Genomic DNA, 22216 nt, shown 5'->3' with positions numbered 1-22216 from the left:
CACTGTGACAATATGTGACGTGTCATGTCAAAAGGAGACACTTTTGGGCAGGATCGTAAACGGAGAAATAACCAAAAATCTGCCCCGGGTTGATTTTTTCACAATTTGGGTTTGTTGCGAATTTGTGATGTTATTAATGTTAACAATATTTTCTGATAGTTTCAGACCGGAATATAACTGGCATCTTGTATTTTTTGAGATATATTTCAAGGTAATTCCTATTCTCAACATTGTCAATAATATTTTTAAAGGCCGATATCTCAATTTCCAATTTTATAATACCATAACTTACGAACTCAATATCTTCGCTTAGGCATGTCGGATTTCATTGGAGAAAACGGTGTTGTGGAGCAAAATATCTCTATATTTAAGTTATGTAAAAATCTCAAAATTGATAACCTGCCCAAAAGTGTCTCCTTTTGACATGACACGTCACATATGTTAGTAATGTTTAAAAGAAAACCTGTTGATATAAAGCAATTTCATAATTCAATAATGTTGATAATCAAACCTCATAAAATTTGTACTTGGTAATCCAGCAAAATATCTGTCTACATGTGTGTGCATCTTTTGTAATTTTTATAGTAACAATACATGTTGACATTTTATATAATATTTAAATAATAACCTGTATGTTATCACATGCAATTAAATTGATTAATACTATTTTGTGTACTACAGGAAACTAGGTCGAACACCGAGTGATGCAAGTTCAGGCTCATCAGTATGGTTTGAGAACCAGCGGAATGGCTGTCCGAATTGTGCTAAGGTATGAACTAGTATTCAAATATTGAAGATTTAGAAGTTACAATGGTAAAAATATTTCCATGGGGTTAAATATGGTCATAGGGAGAAAAGTGACCAAGCCAAACAGGCTCATAATCAAAAGGTTGCTGGTTCAAGCCCCAGCGACGCCATCATGTTGTGCCTTTGAGTAAGACACTTTATCTTGAATACTCCTCTCCATCCAGGTGTATAAATGGGTACTGGCGTTCTTGATTGCTGGGAAGGTAACAGACTCGCTGTGGGGGAGGTGTGGCGATCCTCTCACAGCAACATTTTACGGTGGAGTCTGGCTAATTGCTAATTAAAGAGAGATGGACACTCTCCCCTGTGAAAAAATGCAAGTTAAACTCCTTTACCTTTTACTTTTCAATGGAAAGTTCATATTTCATTGATTTAAAATATTCCTTCCATTGAACACTCAATATATGTTTTATAATAAATACCTTTTCTTCCACTTAATTTTGTAAAATTGATTGTCGGCTACACTTGCCTGTCCTGTAAAAATACCCCGACCAGCTATCTACGGTGACCCCCTTCGTTCACCAGGTCACTTGTGCTAATAAGTCACTTGTTGTAATAGGTGCCCCTTTCCTACTGAAGATTCAGTGGCTCTGATAAGTGCTGTTGTAATAGGTGCCCCTTTCCTACCGAAGATTCAGTGGCTCCGAAAAGAGCTGTTTTAATAGGTGCCCCTTTCCTACTGAAGATTCAGTGGCTATGAAAAGAGCTGTTGTAGTAGGTGCTCCTTTCCTACTGAAGAATCAGTGGCTATGAAAAGAGCTGTTGTAGTATGTATCCCTTTCCTACTGAAGATTCAGTGGCTCTGATAAGTGCTGTTGTAATAGGTATCCCTTTCCTACCGAAGATTCAGTGGCTCCGAAAAGAGCTGTTTTAATAGGTGCCCCTTTCCTACTGAAGATTCAGTGGCTCTGATAAGTGTTGTTGTAATAGGTGCCCCTTTCCTACCGAAGATTCAGTGGCTCCGAAAAGAGGTGTTTTAATAGGTGCCCCTTTCCTACTGAAGATTCAGTGGCTATGAAAAGAGCTGTTGTAGTAGGTATCCCTTTCCTACTGAAGATTCAGTGGCTCCAAAAAGAGCTGTTGTAGTAGGTTTCCCTTTCCTACTGAAGATTCAGTGGCTCCGAAAAGAGCTGTTGTAATCGGTGCCCCTTTCCTACTGAAGATTCGATGGCTCTGTAAAGAGCTGTTGTAGTAGGTATCCCTTTCCTACCGAAGATTCAGTGGCTCCGAAAAGAGCTGTTGTAGTAGATGCCCCTTCTCCTTCTGAAGATTCAGTGACTTTGAAAAGAGTAAAAGCCTATTGGGCTATTCCAGTTAAAATCCACACTACCCCTGTGGAAGATTTTGGAATATCTTCCACAGGGGAGTATGTTTTTCAAATGTAATTGTTCAGGGTTAATCATTTTGAAACCCATACTCCCCCTGTATCATGGCTTTATCTTAATCTTCCACAGCTTGAGTGAGTATTTCAAATGGAAGTTACTCAGCTCTCTATTCTATTCGAAACTCATACTCCCTCTGTGGAAGGCTTAAGCTAAATCTTCCACAGGGGTGGTGTGGACTTTAAATGGAATAGCCCATTGTGCAATTTGGTTGTTCTTTTTTACAGCTTCAGATGGAAGTCTCATCATTGAAGGAAGAAGTAGACGTGATAGAAGGTGAAGTACAGGCCAGTAAAGAAGTAATTAATATGCTACACAAACAACTCACTGCTACACAGATGGAAAAAGCTACTACGTAAGTACACGCTATACACTAAACAACTCACAGCTACACAAATGGAAAAAGCTACTACGTAAGTACACGCTCTACACTTGCTACACACTTGCCAGTAAAGAAGTGATTAATATGCTACACAAACAACTCACAGCTACACAGATGGAAAAAGCTACTACGTAAGTACACGCTATACACTAAACAACTCACAGCTACACAAATGGAAAAAGCTACTACGTAAGTACACGCTCTACACTTGCTACACACTTGCCAGTAAAGAAGTGATTAATATGCTACACAAACAACTCACAGCTACACAGATGGAAAAACCTACTACGTAAGTACACGCTATACACTTGCTAGTAAAGAAGTGATTAATATGCTACACAAACAACTCACAGCTACACAGATGGAAAAAGCTACTACGTAAGTACACGCTATACACTTGCTATACACTTGCCAGTAAAGAAGTGATTAATATGCTACACAAACAACTCACTGCTACACAGATGGAAAAAGCTACTACGTAAGTACACGCTATACACTTGCCAGTAAAGAAGTGATTAATATGCTACACAAACAACTCACAGCTACACAAATGGAAAAAGCTACTACGTAAGTACACGCTATACACAAACAACTCACTGCTACACAGATGGAAAAAGCTACTACGTAAGTACACGCTATACACAAACAACTCACTGCTACACAGATGGAAAAAGCTACTACGTAAGTACATGCTATACACTAAACAACTCACTGCTACACAAATGGAAAAAGCTACTACGTAAGTACACGCTATACACTAAACAACTCACAGCTACACAAATGGAAAAAGCTACTACGTAAGTACACGCTATACACTAAACAACTCACAGCTACACAAATGGAAAAAGCTACTACGTAAGTACACGCTAAACACTAAACAACTCACAGCTACACAAATGGAAAAAGCTACTACGTAAGTACACGCTAAACACTAAACAACTCACAGCTACACAAATGGAAAAAGCTACTACGTAAGTACACGCTAAACACTAAACAACTCACAGCTACACAAATTGGAAAAGCTACTACGTAAGTACACGCTATACACTAAACAACTCACTGCTACACAGATGGAAAAAGCTACTACGTAAGTACACGCTATACACTAAACAACTCACAGCTACACAAATGGAAAAAACTACTACGTAAGTACACGCTATACACTAAACAACTCACAGCTACACAAATGGAAAAAAACTACTACGTAAGTACACGCTATACACTAAACAACTCACAGCTACACAAATGGAAAAAGCTACTACGTAAGTACACGCTATACACTAAACAACTTACTGCTACACAAATGTAAAAAACTACTACGTAAGTACACGCTATACACTAAACAACTCACAGCTATACAAATGGAAAAAACTACTACGTAAGTACACACTATACACTAAACAACTAACAGCTACACAAATGGAAAAAGCTACTACGTAAGTACACGCTATACACTAAACAACTCACAGCTACACACTAAACAACTCACAGCTACACAAATTAAGGGAAAAGCTACTACGTAAGTATACGCTATACACTAAACAACTCACAGCTACACAAATGGAAAAAGCTACTACGTAAGTACACGCTATACACTAAACAACTCACAGCTACACAAATGGAAAAAGCTACTACGTAAGTACACACTATATACACTAAACAACTCACAGCTACACAAATGGAAAAAGCTACTACGTAAGTACACACTATATACTAAACAACTCACAGCTATACAAATGGAAAAAGCTACTACGTAAGTACACGCTCTACACTAAACAACTCACAGCTACACAAATGGAAAAAGCTACTACGTAAGTACACACTATATACTAAACAACTCACAGCTACACAAATGGAAAAAGCTACTACCGTATTTCCTCAAATAGTTCCCCCCTCCCCCTCAAATAAACACCCCACCACTTTTTTCAACCAAGATGTTTCAAAAATGCTGATATTTCCATGCTATCTTGTGTCAGTAGTAAGCTTACCAAGTTGCACACATGGACAATAATAATGTTGATAATCGGTCATTAATAATATCATGATTCACAATAAAATGATTGACAATAACAAACATGATTGCCTAAACGTAATGCAAATTGAATTATGTAGCAACCATGTGATGCAACTGCCATCATTGAGCCTTACAATCCAGCAGTGCAGGGATGTGGGGGGAAGAGTAAGAGATATGCCTATGTACAGCTGCAACAACAATGAAAACAAGCAGAAAACTTATATTAATGTCTACTATGATTCTTCAAAAGGAGGAACAACATTTCTATTTGTTTTGTCCACTATATGGACACTGTTATGGTTTTCACATTGCTCCTTCAAGTGAAAGACACAAAGACCCGTTTTCATCTGCATTTTTGTTCATGGCAAACCCTCCAGCTGAAGTATTTTATGACTTAAGCTGCCATTTAGAAGAATATTGTTGTTTAAACCGAGAGCCTTCTTTCTGGCGTGAATGTCAATTTTTTTCATGATATATTTCATCGGTTTTCGCACAAATGTCCCAATGTATATTCTTCAAAATGAGTTCCAACACTCAACACTGAGATATGTGAGCAGTTTAATTCATTTCATCAAAAATTAAGGTCATATCTTCCATAGGGGTATAGATTTCAACTAGAGTAGCCCAATGCATGTTTTTTTGTTTCAGCTCTCTTTACCTTGATAGCAAGACAGATCAACAGAAGATTATGATACTGCAAAGAAAAGATAAACAACTCATTCAACTGGAACAATTACTACAAGACATGAGAGATGACAGGGACAACATAAAATTACAACTGGGGTAAGACCAGGCCGCCATAATCCCATGAGAACTACCTGCCGATTGGCTAAAAAGAAGTTTTCATTATCAATTGGACCAATCAGCAACATTGTTAGAATCATTTCACCACACAAAAAATTGGGGTGAATTATTTGCACAGCTCCATTCTGATTGGTGATTAAAGTGAAGATACCATGTAATTGACCAATCAGAGGCAATGTTAGATCAGCAGGTAGTGCTAAGGGGATAAGGCTTAAAATAATTGTTTGATTGGTGTAACATAAAAAAATTAGGGTGGGTAGGTAGGGATTTTTTTTTGTACTTCTTAAGCTGCAAATTGCATTTGATAAAGGCCTTGGAACTTTTTTCTTCTTTTCTTTTTAATTTTCTTTCTTTATTTTTATTTTTATTTTTATTTTTTTGCAGAAAAAAAATGGGGTCGGGCCTATTTTTAGGGTCATACAGGTTACGCCAATCAAACAATTTATTTCTAGGCCTAAATCATTGTGTTACAAAACTTTATTCCTTAATGCTCTTAAAAATTAAGGTGAAATATTGTGTTTACTGGCCAATTGTCAATTTTAAACTATTTGGTGGTGTAATGTTCTTTTGGTGGGATGGGGTTTAAGGGTGTTTTAAAATTTCTTTTGGGGGGTTTGAGTTTACGCAACAACTCATTTGGGGGTTAAACTCCCTACCCCCAGACCACACTGGTTTTATTTGTAACATATTTTGTGACATGTTATCTTCCAACAGAGACTGTCAGAGGGAGGTACAGAACTTGAAGGAACAGACAGCAATGTTTATGGAAATGATAGAAGCTAAAGATGAAGTTGTGGTATCACTTACAAACAGGGTAAGAGAAAAATATACATCACATAACACTGCCAATGGGCTGTTCCATTTAAAGTTCACACTCCCCCTGCAGAAGATTTTGGAAATATCTTCCACGGGGGAGTATGAATTTCAAATGGAATTAGCATATTAGCCAACTCAATTTGAAACCTACCCTTTGTCTGTGGAAGATTCAGATTGAATCTGTCTCAGAGGGTGTATGGAATTCAAATGGAACTGCCTAATGTGTTCATTCCATTTGTAATCCATACTCTCCCATGGGAAGATATTTTCAAAATCTTCCACAGCGGGAGTGTGAATTTAATTTGGAATAGCGCAATATTGGGTTGTCCTTCATGTCAAGTTGAATGGAATTAGCCCAGCACAGATATCTTCTGTTGAAGGATTATACAACTTTATTCCGTAAGCTACTTAATTCCAAATTGTGGGATAGGCTTTTACGACAAGAATTCATAACAATTAGTGGGTTTTTAGCGGGTTCGCCATTGGACAAGTTTAAAACTGTCAAGCTTTCGTCAGGAGTAGCTCTGACTTCTTCAGGACAAAGTACCTAAGAATGTAGACCGGCCCTTGCCTACTGATGACTCTGAAAAGAGCCGTTCACTGAAGATAGGCGAGATCTGCTTGTTCTCTGTTGACAAGGGGAAGTCAGAGCTACTCCTGACGAAAGCTTGACAGTTCTAAACTTGTCCAACGGCGAACCCGCTAAAAACCCACTAATTGCTACTTAATTCCACTCTGTGCTTGTACTGTTTGGATATTGTGTTCTTTGGAATGATTAAACAATGTGTTTTATTTCTTTTTCACATTTTGCACTGTATTTTATATCTCAAACACAGTAACTACAAAGAAAAGGTGATATGATGCATATGAAAAGCATTTTAAGAGAGTACAATTTCCATCAAATTTTAATTTTGTTATTCTTTACTCAAAATGCTGAAATAATATTATTGCAGTAATAATGACCAAGAAAGGTTTGTGTCCATTTTAAGCCAAAATAACAAGGTAAAGTGAATGAAATCTCACTGGCTATTTTGGCGTTGAATGTGGGGTTCTCATGGAGGACGTAATTTATGAGTTGTGACATTATGTCATACTTGCTCTGTTGACCTGACAAACACAACAAATTTGGTAAATTCCATTTAGGTGTAAGTTGGGACATGTGTAAATATGACAAATATGCCAAAAGATCAGATTGAAGAAAAAAAACTCAGTTTCATGTTATAAGAACATACATTATGACTTCAAAGTTTTATTTGCTTCCTTGCTTAATTGTTGTTGATTTCCCATTGTCATGAAACCCAGATCCAAGAACTGGAGAAAAACGAAGCGATTCATGCTGTTGTAACACCAGGGGGTACTACTTCATTTGAAAGAAGACCACTGTCACCTCAGCCTGACACTGACACTACAAATGAAACCCACACAGTACCCACAGTTTTGGGAGGTGTAGACCCCAAGCTGCATGAGAAATTAAAGGTAAGACTACATCCTAATTAGGTAAGACTACATTTGGGTCTACAAAATATTTCTGTCTGCAAAACATGCTGTACACCCCCCCGAATCATATTGGTCTAGCGACACCCCTTGGGCTACCTAAATAGGTGACTCCATTTGCATTCTGGAATAGCCCAATGTTTTACAGATCTAATTAGGATGAACAGGTTTATTAAAATGGCTGTGGTAAACCTCAATTTCTACCTAAGACCCAGCACATATATGTGACCAGCTCCAACAAAACCCGGAACAAGTCGCCAGGCATGTTTTTGAGTTATAGACCTTTAAAGATGACATTCCCATAAAAAATAAAATTTTGGAATTCTTAATTTTATGGTATTTGACTGTGGGACTAAGCGGACTTTCAAATCCTTAAAAGTACTTATTAAAACAAGGTTTATTTTTAAAATCAATAATTAACAAATGAACTTATGATAATCCCTATTCAATCCTGTGTAAGACAGGAAACTAAATTAGCCAATTGTTCAGAATAGCAATTGGGCAAAAATATCAAGATACCATTTACAAAATTATCCACATCTTGAAAAGTATTGATGATATGTATATAATTTTGGTATCATTTTAAAGCTTATTAAAACGCGACTTGTTCCTGGTTTTGTCGGAGCGGGTCACATGTTTGGTAATCCATTGATGATTAATTCTCATGACCTTTTTTGCCAGTAATGTACTGAATGAAATTGATTAATTCACATTCATTATTTTTTCCTGAAGGTGACACCTAATCAGTGAAATTAATATCATTTTGCTTCGTGGGCATTACAATCAGCAAATAAATTTAGCCAAGTTGGTCTGATATTTTAATCATGAAGCTACCAATGGATAAGTTTGAGGTAGATAATCTCATGAATAAGGCCCAAGTCTGTCTCAGACACCCGCGCGCATTGCTGTGTGAATTCTAATTTAGAGCTACGTGTTGGCCGTAATTTTTTTGGTTGATATTTTAAGTATCGTATCGCGATCCAAAGAAAGTGTCTTTCTTTTTTTGCTGTTTGGTTGTTGTTTTTTTGTACACATGATTGTAAGAGTTTGAATTCTTAAAAAGGAGCAGTTTTACTCAGAAACTGGGCTTTACATAAGTGTGGCGAAGGGTAACTATGTTTCTGTTTTTGAATACTACAAAGTACATAAACACTGTAAAAATAAAAAATAATAATCGCATATCGCATGGCTCATTCCCCCCTCCCCCCAAAAAGCATACTACTAGTTTTCTTATCAAATGTGTATGAGACAAGACTTTTTTTTGGCATAAATGTGATCCAATCGTTTTTGCCAAAATGCAAACACGGAACATGGTTTTACTAATATTCAACAGTGGATCGCCGCGCCGTCAGCATAAATATTAGTAACCTCTGTGCGCGCCATGTTGTGAATCAAACAAACTGCATGTGCGCTGGACACTGTATTTGGATTGCGGGCGGTCAGCATAAATATTAGTAACCTCTGTGCGCGCCATGTTGTGAATCAAACAAACTGCATGTGCGCTGGACACTGTATTTGGATTATGCGCGGTCAGCATAAATATTAGTAACCTCTGTGCGCGCCATGTTGTGAATCAAACAAACTGCATGTGCGCTGGACACTGTATTTGGATTGCGCGCGGTCAGCATAAATATTAGTAACCTCTGTGCGCGCCATGTTGTGAATCAAACAAACTGCATGTGCGCTGGACACTGTATTTGGATTGCGCGCGGTCAGCATAAATATTAGTAACCTCTGTGCGCGCCATGTTGTGAATCAAACAAACTGCATGTGCGCTGGACACTGTATTTGGATTGCTGCGGTCAGCATAAATATTAGTAACCTCTGTGCGCGCCATGTTGTGAATCAAACAAAATGCGCTGGACACTGTATTTGGATTGCAGGCTACCATATTTGCTCAGATTGTGATTCGCACTTCTGTTATTGGTCGTTTAGCCGGTTGGAATTTTTGAAAAGAATATCCCTCAGGGCTAAGCCCTTTGGAATATTCCTCGGTTCCAAATGCAACATGTTTAGATTTTCAAAGAATAAATATTCCTCGGTTCCAAATGCAAAAAGATTTTTCACAATGCCCTCCAAATATCCCGATGCGCAATTATTAACCTTGAATCGGTGAAGTGGGTGTTATTAACCTTGAATCGGTGAAGTGGGTGGCCGGAGGGCACGGTGGCTCAGTGGTTACGGCCTTGGACTCATAATCTGAGAGCTTGCTCGACGTGCGTGGGTTCGATTCCCCGTCCCATCACCGTGTTGCGCCCTTGGGCAAGGCGCTTTGCCTCGCTTGCCTCACCCCACCCAGGGAAGCTGTTAGGGGTAGTCACAGTCGTTGTACTGATGAACCCGCGCCACTTGTAGGCTGCAAATGTGGTTCGACATATTCTAATGACGGCGGAATAAATGTAAAAGCGCTTTGAGGCTGTTTACGGCATAAAGCGCTATATAAACATCTACATTTATTTTTTATTAATTTTTTTTGGCTTCCACAATTATCTTGTCAAACAAAAGTCACAACTCTTTTAAGGTTTCTCAATTTGAATGGGCTATTACAATTTAAACCCCCTAGGAAGACGTACCTAAATGTATACATGGAGTTTGAATGTCAAATGAAGCCAAAAAAAGTGCATATTTGGCTTCATTCGGCCGACCTAAAAAAGTGGAAAATCAACTGCCCTTTTTTTTTTTTTTTTTTTTTTTTCTTGAACTAATTATTCCCATTTCCCATGACAGCAAAATACGATAGAAACCATTTAGTCTGCTTGCTTTTATGCCTTCTTTGTTTATTTGTTTGTGTACATGTTTGTGTGTAATTACCTACAATTAAGGAAAAAAACTATGTTTGAATTAGCATAACTATGTTTGAGTTGGCTAAGTACAACCCTCCCTCTTCCCCCTTCCCTCTCCCATTTCCCCCTCATGTTGGGGAGACTGGAGAGCCCAGTGTCAAAATTGTTTTCATCAATATTGAATTGGCGGAGAGAGGCGGTGATTTAATGTTAGTATTCCACAGTGTGCCAACATTATTTTCCTTGATTATAAGCCCAACTCACATCTGGTGCAGTGTGCTCCATTTCTTAAGATCAACTTTTTTTTTATTAAATCTGGAAAGATTTTCTCATTTGAAAATAAAAGGAAAATACTATAATTTTACTTTTTTTGTAAAAAAACCACATTTTTTACTTTCATCATTATTTTTAATTGAATTTACACTTGTATTATCCTCAAGCACCTTATCCAGTACTTTGGACCATTTTGAACCAATAATAATTATGAGCAGGGGGAGGATAAAATTGGGGGGAAAGAATTTTTTGGACAGGGGAGGGCAAGGAATTTTTGGCACGTTGAGGGAGGGGCAAACAACGTTTAGCATACATTCATAATAAAATGCTCTAAAACGGCTTAGAAAAACAGTATGGAAACGTTTAATTATACAAATTTCCCAGCTCTCTGCACTCACAATATATATCTAGACCTAAGATTTGCAAATTGGGATCCCAACAATTTGGCATGTGCAAAGGGGGGACACAGATTTCTTGGAAGGCCGAGAGGGGGAGCAAGCGATTTTTGAAAATTTTACCCCCAGGGCTCATAATTATTGCAAAGCCCCTTAAGGTGGTATTGGATGCATTTTCTAGAAATAAGGAAATGCTTTGAGCATGTTTTAAACATATTAATTGAGTAGGGTAAAGTACACTGATCAATATGCCTTTTGTTTGAAGCAAATCGGACATACGGTTTCTATACTACATCAAATTATATTTTCTTTGTATCTTATTGTTTTTATCAATAATCAATATAGTTAATGAGCTAAAAGGACTGTAAAGGCTCATTAATATGTAATTTTTGCCAATATTTTGCTAAAAATCAATGCATAAATGTTCATGGTACTTTTATTTTATGTACTTTTGCCCTGAAACTTGGTCAAAGTGTTTCTAATATGTTCTAATGTATTATATAGTGAAGCCGCCCTCTAAATTGCATATATAAATAATTAATGAGCTAATTTGCATAAATGCTAATTAATTATGCAAATTAGAAGCGGCTAGCTCATTAATTATGCATAAATTATCTGGAAGTCATTAGGAACACTTTGACCAAGTTTGAAACCAATATTCTGTTAAATAAAAATGTTATGAACATTTATGCATTGGATTTTAGCAAAATATTGGCAAAAATTACATATTAATGAGCACTTTCAAGTCATATTAGCTCATTAACTGTATTGATTATTGATCAAAACAATACAATACAAAGACATTTAAAATGTATGTATTATGAAAACCGTATGTCCGATTAGCTTCAAACAAAAGGCATATGGATCAGTGTTCTCTGCCCTACTCAATTAATATGTTTAAAACATAAATAAAGCACTTCCAAAATGGGTCCAGAACCACCTTAACTATACAAGTTAACATGAATGCAAGTGAAATAAATTATGTACATAATATACACCTAACGTGTCAAAATGTATGAAGATAGAGATGAAATGAATAATCAACACCTTTTTACTGTGAACACACACAAAATCATGAAGTTATATAAATATAGCTATATATTTTTAACCCAAAATGTAATTTTGTCACTGTGATAAAATGACACCTGGCTAAACAGATTCTGCATATTTATTGCTTATTCCCTGACTGGGCACTGTAGCATATGGACAATAAGGATGGGTATTGTGCATCAAACACACAGTTTGACTGTATGAAACACGTATTGGGCTTTTCCATTTAAAATTCACACTACCCCTGTGGAAGATTTTAGAAATATCTTCTACATGGGAGTATGAATTTCAAATGGAATGAACACATTAGCAGCTCCATTTGAATCTCACGCTCCCTCCGGGGAAGATTCAAGTTGAAACTTTCTCAGAGGGTGTATGAAATTCAAATGGAGCTGCCTAATGTGTTAATTCCATTTGAAATTCATACCCCCCCTGTAGAACATATTTCCAAAATCTTCCACAGGGGTAGTGTGGATTTTAAATGGAATAGCCCATTTTACTAATAAAAGTTTGTGACACTTGCAGAGAGTCAAAAACTTCAAGGAACACTACATGAAGTACTACAGGCTGAGTCAGAAAGAAGTAAACTCATGTTTGAGGGGCTGCAACTCGAGATCTGCAAAGAATCTGCTAAAAATAAAAATACCACTGGAAAGATCAAATTCTATACGTCTAAATAAAAAAAAGAATTGTTGAAATTGCTCACAGCAAACTAAAGTTATACTCATTTGAATACAACCACCCATTTTTGTAGCTGCACACGGCTGATTGATTTTCATCCATTTCAATCTCGACGAATCAGCAAAGTGCTAACAGGATTTATTGTTGAAAAGACAACTTTTGCTTTATATTAATATTCAACAAATTCCATTACGGTACTATAGTTTGTAGGGATACCAATTCAAGTCTTTACGAACGATCCAGCAGAAGCTTGATTGGGGAATGTTGGGTAAAGGATTGAGCTGATCTTTGGTCTTGCTGTAACGCATGTCTAACTCTAGCAATGGTCACTTGTGATCTAGCAATTCGTGGTCTGCCTGAAGCTTCCGGCTGTCTGTTCCTTAGAGTCCCATGCACATTGAGCTTGTTCACATTTTTATATACTGCTACCTTACACGAAACCCGGTTAGCTGTAGGAAATTGGGGACGAAAAAGACGCTGAACTTCAGTGGGACTCTGATACTTCGTCGACAGAAACGTGCGCTCCCGTGCGGTAAATTGTGGTGCCATGTTGTCATGTGGCCCGTTTTATTATAATGTAGTGCAATGAGGTAAAATTCATATTGAAAAGAGCCCTTTAAGATGTAGGAATTATTGATCGAAACCACACCTGCCAAAGAACTTTATTTGCATTTGAATATCGCGCCTTACCAATCAATATAACAGGTATGCCCCTACTTGGGAAGTGAAACCGTGTGCAGCTACAAAAATGGGTGGTTGTATTCAAATGAGTATAACTCGAGTTTGCTGTCTGCAATTGCAACAATTCTTTTATTATTTAGACGTGTAGAATTTGCTCTTTCCAGTGGTATTTTCATTTTTAGCAGATTCCTTGCAGATCTTGAGTTACAGCCCCTCAAACATGAGTTTACTTCTTTTTGACTCAGCCTGTATGTGACTTTTGATTGACAAGATGATTGTGGAAGCCACCCACTTCAACGATATTAATCAGTTCTTTCTTGGTTAGGCCAAAATAAAATAAATTCATGTTTCCGGTAACCCGCCTGTCCCTGGTTTTTGGTGCTGCAAAAAAAAAAAACATTATGCCACTTTGGGAAAAAATAAACAATTGAATACATGAATACAAAAGCCACCCAAGTCCATGGGAAGGGATTTTGAGAGAAAAACCTGTGTATCATTTTAATTCCTTAAGTTAGATTTACCTGGCCAATATGAAAAGTTTTACGTGCAAATGAGTGTATTAAACTGTATAAAGTATGACGATTAGCATTTCAGGGACTTTGTAGGGTTCATTTTAATATTTGGACTTGGGTGGTTTTTTGAATCATATACAAAGACAACAACATTGGAATGAGATTACCACTAGTAAGATAATACAAAATAAAGCACACAGGTATGTATAATGTTGATAAGCATTCTGCCATGTAATATAAACCACACACGTTCCTTTATTAAACCCATTTTTTTTCAAAAGTCACTCTCCAGCAATGAATGTGTTACAAGTGGACTTTTATACATACTGGATTTCAATCAATGTGTTACAAGACTCAAATCACGGAATTGGGTGGTTCTTTCATACGAGCTATATCTCACAAGCTCAATAGACACAAAGGATGAATTTGAGTTGTTCTTTCAAACATATGACAGGCCTATGTATAGCAACATTTTCCCATGCTTAACTCAATTTAGCCAACGTATGGACTTGGGTGGCTTTTGTATTCATATATTCAATTTTAATCGTTGTTGGAAATCACATTTATTTTATTTTCCCCCACGACTTTCTGCCATTAAGAAATACAGCTGTTGAATTTGAATAGATAAATACTTACAAAATCCTGTCACATGAGAGTGATTTGGAATAGATGCATAGGCGTATGATACATACGTTTGGAAATCGCAAGCTTCTTAATATGTGTACATGTTCGTGTAACGTGTAGTATGATGTGTGTCACATAAGGGATAACAATACAAACGTAGTTGCTAAATTATATTGGTCGATACTCGTGAAGTATGTGAAGAGCTTTTGTGAGACCCGAGTCATATGCCGTTTTTGGCTAGATTCAAGTGTATAATTGGGTTTAAATTTCAGCATGTGCATATAAAATTTTTCCATAAAATAAATTTATTTTCCTTCCTTCCGTCACAACATTTTCAGAATATGTTACCGGAAACAAAATTTTATTTTTAGTAGGCCTTATTATATTATATGCACATGTATGTAATCAGTGAAGTTGATGCTTTGAGGGTTATTTCGTAATTGGAAACAAGCGCATACACACAAACCATGGAGGCATTGATAGATTCCGCCGTACTGACTGTACGTAACACACTGTCTACTAAGGTTTCAATGATTTCTGGTATGTTGCAGGACGCCAGTGAAGCTTTTGAGATGCAGAATAAATTCTTGAATAACGAGATCCTGGAGTTGAATCAACTGAGAGATGATGATCTTCTGAGAGAAAATGACATGATTGAGTGAGTATTTACTTTTTTATGTCTCAACGTCATGAAAACTACCTGCCGATTGGCCAAAAAGAAGTTTTCATTATCAATTGGCCCAATCAGCAACATTGTTTGAATAATTTCACCACACAAAAAAATTGGGGTGAATTATTTGCAAAATTCCATTCTGATTGGTGATTAAAGTGAAGATATCATGAAATTGACCAATCAGAGGCAATGTTAGATCGGCAGGTAGTACTCAGGGGGTTAAGTTGAATTTATACTCGATCAATGAGTGATTGCGATGCACCACTTTTTGGAAAGCGATGGGCAAATCGCTCATCGGTTTTGCATTTATCGCCGCGATTACAGACGACAATTAAAATATTTAAAATACATTTTTAGGATATCCATTGCTGTCAAAAATTATTGCTTGAATTAATTCATCTCCGAAAGTTAATGATCAAGAAATGTAAATTAGTTAGCAAGATGGTTGGTGCATTTACGTGTCAAGCAACATCAGGAGTTGAGATTTATTTCAACTCACAAAAGCGACATCGTTTTTGCCTCAGCGATTTGTATCAATTGATTTGCTTGAATCTCTTAAAAACGGAAGTAAACACTGAGCATACGTGAGAATCGCTTTTCTGCAAAAGCGATCAAGTATAAATTCAGCTTTACACTTATGGTACTATAATGGTAGTCATTGTATAACTTACTTTGTGTGCAATAACATTATGTTTATTTCATCTGTGTTTTTACTATTATTCATCGACTACAGATTTTATTCTTGATTTAACCGTCTTTGCATATCTCCCCGGTTGTTTTATTGCCATTGAAGAGCTTTGAAAATCTTCATCTCCCCTCTCTGTCCTTCTGTCTTTTTATTATTCCTCTTTTCTTCTCCCCTCTTATGTATGTTTTCTATCCTTCCGTCACCATTTCTGCCTGATCTGTCTTTATTTCTCTCCGGTCTCATCATCTATTTCAGTCAATATTTAGAGGTTAGTATAGTAACTGAGCATCGGTTATTTGGAGGGCATTGTGAAAAATCTAAACATTTTGCCTTTGAAACAGATATTCCGAGGTCCAAAGCAAAATGTTTAGATTTTTCGCAATGCCCGACATATTACTGATGCAAAGTTATTAACCTCATTCATAACCATCACTTTCATCTCTTCACTTTACAACATAACACACAATTTTCTTCAAAAATGAACAATTTTTACGTTTTGCCTTTCCAACAATTGATCAGGCTAAAACAGCCACAGGACGACCAATAGCAGAAAGGCGTATCACAATCTATGCAAATATGGTAGCGCGCAAACCAAATACGGCAACCAGCGCTCTCGTAATTTGTTCGACGCACAACATGGCGTGTATGGAGGTTGCTAATATTTATGATGACGGCACGGAGGTCCACTGTCGAATATTAGTAACCGCGTTCAGCGTTTGCGTTTTGGCAAATAAATGAAAATGATTGGATCGCATTTATCGCGTATATTAATGAGGTTATGAATGATTCTCTCATCATTTCCCTTTGGCAACGGAAAAAATATTTTTATAGCCGTGCAGACTTTTCAAATCTGGAGGCTAAAATGACCCTAAAATATCACCAAAAGCTTGAAACTTCTGGCAAAAATTTCATGATTTTTTGCAAATAAATCTTTGAAATGTTGTTATTTTTTTTCACAAGTTGTCAGTCAAAATCAATAAATATTGGCCGAAAAATTGCTGATTTTACATGCTTGTAACCAAATTTTTGAGTTACTGAATTGGGCCCATATAAAGGGTATGTTTTCTCAATCTCTCTCTCTCTCTCACTCATGCGCTCACTCACCCACTATTTTTTCTTACCCCATCTCTCTTTTTCACTGCATTATGCATTCAAATTTCAGAATAAATAATAAGGAATAAACACCTGGATTGAAATGGAATATTGTAAATATCATGCATAAGAGAAAATATTATGCAGTCCAAATACAACTATATATTGCATTGGTAATTAGCTTTAAATATCAGGGTGTTTTTTTAATTTAAAAAAAAAACAGCATAAAAAGTAGCAGTTTTAACCCCATGAGAACTACCTGCCGATTGGCCAAAAAAGAAGTTTTCATTATCAATTAGACCAATCAGCAACATTGTTAGAATCATTTCACCACACAAAAAAAATCGGGGTGAATTATTTGCAAAGCTCCATTCTGATTGGTGATTAAAGTAAAGATATCATGTAATTGACCAATCAGAGGCAATGTTAGATAGGCAGGTAGTGCTCAGGGGGTTAAGGAGGTGACATGTGAGAGAATGTAAGTAAGCAAGTCTAGGGAATGCAAGAACAGAACACCACTAGCACAGCTAAATGTAAAACTACTTACAACATTGTTTTATTCTATTTGAAGAAAAAATTTCACAAAGTTTGTGTTTTGGGGGTTGAGAATTGAATACCTGAGTGGAAGAAGGGCCCAAATCCAATTTTTTACAAAAATGAGTTAGACCCACCATTTTATTGCCAGCAGACTGTTCTTCCTTGTGTGTGAAAGATGAGCCAAAATCCACTCTCTAAATAGTCTTCCACGTACACTTAAGGTTACACGAAGAAACATTATAAAAACGTATAAAAGACGTATAAAGTTGTTCTCTAAAACCGCGTTTTCTCAGCAATCAAATATCGCAGTGAGTCAAATGTTGGTGCATGGATGTATCTTAACATTATTTTTGTGTGTTTATACAAATTTTTAGAATCCGTTTGAAAATCCTTCGTTTAAATCATTTTTGCGCACCATGTAAAAAAAAAAAAAAACACGTTCCATGCAGTTTTTTCAAATATTCAGCTCCGTATAAAACTACGCCGAGTGATTGTTTTCTCCTTTTTGTATTGTACTACAAATCGACCAAAGAAATAATGTTGCCATGGGGAAGAACAAAATACAGTACCGATTAAATTTTATTAGCCCGTTTTTGGGAACAATTTTCGAGAATCTTGTACCACAAAACACTGTTATGTTACATTATCGATATCTGGATTGTGGAACGTTAATTTTGATTTCTAACTGCTTACATTATTTCTCAAAAGTATGTCGATTCCTTTCCCATTTGAATTTCACTCCAAATTTAAGCTACTTTTGCAAAAATCGAGGTTTTTCGCCATCGATACCTCCGACATTTACAGCGGTGATGAGATTGTTTATCATAAGAGCCTGGTATGCACTATTCCATAATAGTCAGTTTGAGATCAATCGATTTCACAGGTCACTCAGTAGCTCAATCGGTTAGCGCGCCGAAGTCACGCTCGACTCTATAATACTATAGTTTTGAGCTGGAAAACTTTGGTACGTGTTCGAGTCCCTATGTGGTCCATTCCATCTATTTTATTTTATTTTTCTCTCACTTTGTTCTTTTTTCTTGTTCGTTTCTTTCTTTCTGACTGCAGCGATTGATTGTTTTTGCCCGGTTTTTTTTCATCATATAATTCAGGAATTTTTAGGCTATGAGGCCTACTAGTCTAATAGGCGCGGCATATGAATATATTTTTACAAATTAGATTAACAAAATATTGGTTGTTGGTTGTGTTGTTGTAGTTATTGTTGTAGGCCTATATATTGCATAATCAGGGTATAAATAAGCATACTAGGCCTATTATAGCCTATAGAAGCATTGGTTTATTTCACGACAGATATCATCCAGGATAATTTTAAAAATTGAAAATTTAGAAAATCCAAAGGAAAATTGCCGAAAACGGCTGCCCACAATCACCCCCCCATCAGCTCATATGGTCCTATCATGGTCACCCCTTCCCTATCCCTGCAACATATAGGATGACTCACGAGCCGCGGTTTGTCCGTGGCCCTAGTTCAGATTGATACACTATTGTACGCGTGAGTTCATTCTTTTCTGCATGGCTGTTTCCATTATTAACTTACGCCCCTCTGGAACCAAGCCTTGAAAATCAATTGCATTTAACCTTAATCATGGTTTTCATGGAAGAAAGGCCCAACTCCATGGAGTAGGGCCCTTCTTCCACAAATATTGGGTTAAAGAGGAATTTTATTCATCCATGAAATCTGCTTTTCACTACAATAAAAAAAAATCCTAACATATTACATGCTTCTACTTGAGCAATTAATGGATAATTACCAAATTGTTGTAGCTATTTATAACACATCTGCTTACGGAACTGGCACTTGCAGTATATTAGTGGAAGAAGGGCCCAACTCCATCTCATATTAAGACCTGTACCATTGCCATGGAAACATTATACATAATTTTGAATGTATGTAATATTGTATGTTCATGTATTAAAGGTCCCCTGAAGATGAAAACATTCTGTCTGTAAAACTTTTCCAAATATTAAGTTTTTTCTTAATATCTCAAAAACAGTTTTGATGGAGTTGGGCCCTTCTTCCACTCAGGTATTCAATTGTTTACAACGTTTACTTTCTTCACTACACACCTTCTGGGCTATTCCATTTTAAATTAATATTCTGTGTGCATGCTAGCTGTAGGCTTCAACATATTTTTCAAAATATCAAGAGCTATCTTAAGAACCAGCAGGCTTGTTTGTACTCATTTTAATGCATTTTTCATGCTGATTCCATATATGGTCATGAATATTTACAATTTTGACATTTTTGAATTAAAAAAAACACTTTGAAACCTGACATCTGCTGTCGACCCCCGCATGGAGAGAGTAAAACAATGGATGGTGTAGGTTTAATAGGCAGTTTTGTAATTGCAAATTGTTTTCATAAACAATGGGTAATAATGAACTATAATTAGCGGTAATGATTTACATATAAAACAGCTGTCAAGAATAATTGAGTCGGAAAGAAAAGTTATGCCAGCAAAAATAAACTATCCGTTTCGAAAGATTATCAATTCCTGAGTTATAGCATTTTAAATATTTTTTTAAAAGATGGTAATACACTTTACAAAGTTGGGTGTTAGTTTATTTGTTGGTGTATTTTGTTTTTGTCTATTTTTTGTTTTGGTTTAGTTGTCATTTGATGAAAGTATTAATATGTAGACATTTTAAATTAGTGTTGGTTTATTTCAATAATTTCAATGTTTCTTATTTACTGGACTGAATTTCGTTTTTACAGCAAATCAATTTTGATGTCCCTTGGAACCATATTACAAAAATACATGTCTTTTTTTTCTTTTATAGGAAATATGCTGATTTAGAGGCTGAACATCTGAAGACACAGAGTAAATATCTGCTGGTATTAGATGAGCTGAGAGGGCCCAGGAGAGGTAAGCTCAATATGCATGAAACACCGTGAGAAATGGATTCAATTAGGGGCTGGCATTTTCTTTGGAAGGTGGTGGGGGACAAATATACTGGGGGTCATAAATTTTGGAAAGAAAAATAGGTGGGTCATAACATTTTTGATGACCAAAATGTATGGAGTCACAAGATGACCACAGATATTGTTTTTATTTTATTCAAAAGACTGATTTCAATACAATTTTAGCCTGTTTACGGGTAAGGTCATAAATTTTTTGTTTTTTGTTGCCAAAATAGGGGGTCGTAACTTTATTGGCGCCGACTTTTTGTAAATTTGGGATACCCCCCCCCCTCCGAAGAAAATGCCAGCCCCCTTAGGATGACTGGGGACTATACAGAGGCATAAGACACAAAGTTATTGGAAACATGGATGCAGGAATGGACAGTTATAAATGAGTTTACAGTAATGATTTTCTTCTTAAGAAAATGTTGTTAGCTTTAAAATGAAATTTACACACAGAAAAGTAATAAAAAAGCATTCATAACCTCATTAATATATGTGATACATGCGATCCAATCATTTATATTTATTTGGCAAAACTCAAACGCTGAACGCGGTCACTAATAAACAACAGTGGACCTCCGCATTGTCAAATTGCGAGAGCGCTGGCCGCTGTATTTGGATTGCGTGCTACCATATTTGCATAGATTGTGATTCGCACTTCTGTTATTGGTCGTCCTGTTTTAGCCTGATCGATTTTTGGAAAAGCAAAACGTAAAAATTGTTTATTTTTGAGGAAAATTGTGTGTTATTTTGTAAAGTGAAGAGATGAAAGTGACGGTTATGAATGAGGTAAATAACTTTGCATCGGTAATATGTCAGGCATTGTGAAAAATTTAAACATTTTGCTTTGGACCTCGGAATATCCCTCAGGGCTGCGCCCCTCAGGATATTCCTTGGTTCCAAAGGCAAAATGTTTAGATTTTTCACAATGCTCTCCAAATTACCGATGCGCAGTTTTTAACCTCTAAATTAAATTATAAACTAAAAAAAAATTTTTTTAAAGGGCCAACCCTGATTTTGGCCGATTTTGGGTCGGTCGGTGATGGGCAAGCAAACAATTTTTTTTGGCCTAATTGCATGCATTATTGCATGCATTATATTACAGTAGCCCATATGCCTGTGTGATATGATTTTCATCTAACAGACAGAAAATTCAAATTGGACAATGTCTTCATCAGATAACCGAATCTGCAAGAAAGTTCATGCCCACAAACATTATGTAGCCCTAGGCTTCTGATCGTATAAAAATCTCAACTTTTTTGGAATGAGTTGGGGGATGGTTATTGGATTACAGTATTCATCCGAGTATAGTCCCATGTTCGAGTATAATCCCACCCCCCATTTTTCGAAAAATTCCAGAAATTGAAAAAAAAAATTTAAGTTATTTATTTTTTTGGTTTTGGAGTGTCCCTGGACCTACAATCAACAAATTTAATAGTTGGCACACCTTGACAATATGTTGGAACTCTTCATTGCCGCTCTGATAGTTGAGTGAAATTAGTATAACTATGTTTGATGAGAAGTACATACCATCTCCTTTTCCCTTCCCTCCCCCATTCCCCCTGAATCAATGTTGGGGAGACTGGAGAGCCCAATGGAAAAAGT

At 36.5% G+C, this 22216-nt stretch overlaps 1 protein-coding gene across 1 annotated transcript in view; it reads left to right on the top strand.

Annotated features, from left to right (window-relative positions):
• LOC140136857 (TBC1 domain family member 2B-like) overlaps nt 1-22216 on the top strand; it is a 66500-nt gene that overhangs the window by 24263 nt on the left and 20021 nt on the right. The window contains exons 11-17 of the mRNA XM_072158459.1: nt 682-769; nt 2417-2544; nt 5234-5368; nt 6104-6203; nt 7508-7681; nt 15250-15356; nt 20488-20573. Of these exons, the coding sequence (XP_072014560.1) occupies nt 682-769; nt 2417-2544; nt 5234-5368; nt 6104-6203; nt 7508-7681; nt 15250-15356; nt 20488-20573 (818 nt within the window). The remainder of the gene's footprint in view (nt 1-681; nt 770-2416; nt 2545-5233; nt 5369-6103; nt 6204-7507; nt 7682-15249; nt 15357-20487; nt 20574-22216) is intronic.

The sequence above is a fragment of the Amphiura filiformis genome, chromosome 17 (genome assembly GCF_039555335.1).
Source record: "Amphiura filiformis chromosome 17, Afil_fr2py, whole genome shotgun sequence".
NCBI lineage: Eukaryota > Metazoa > Echinodermata > Ophiuroidea > Amphilepidida > Amphiuridae > Amphiura > Amphiura filiformis.
The sequence above is the reverse complement of the archived record's forward strand: the minus strand, read 5'-3'. Positions and strand labels throughout refer to the sequence as shown.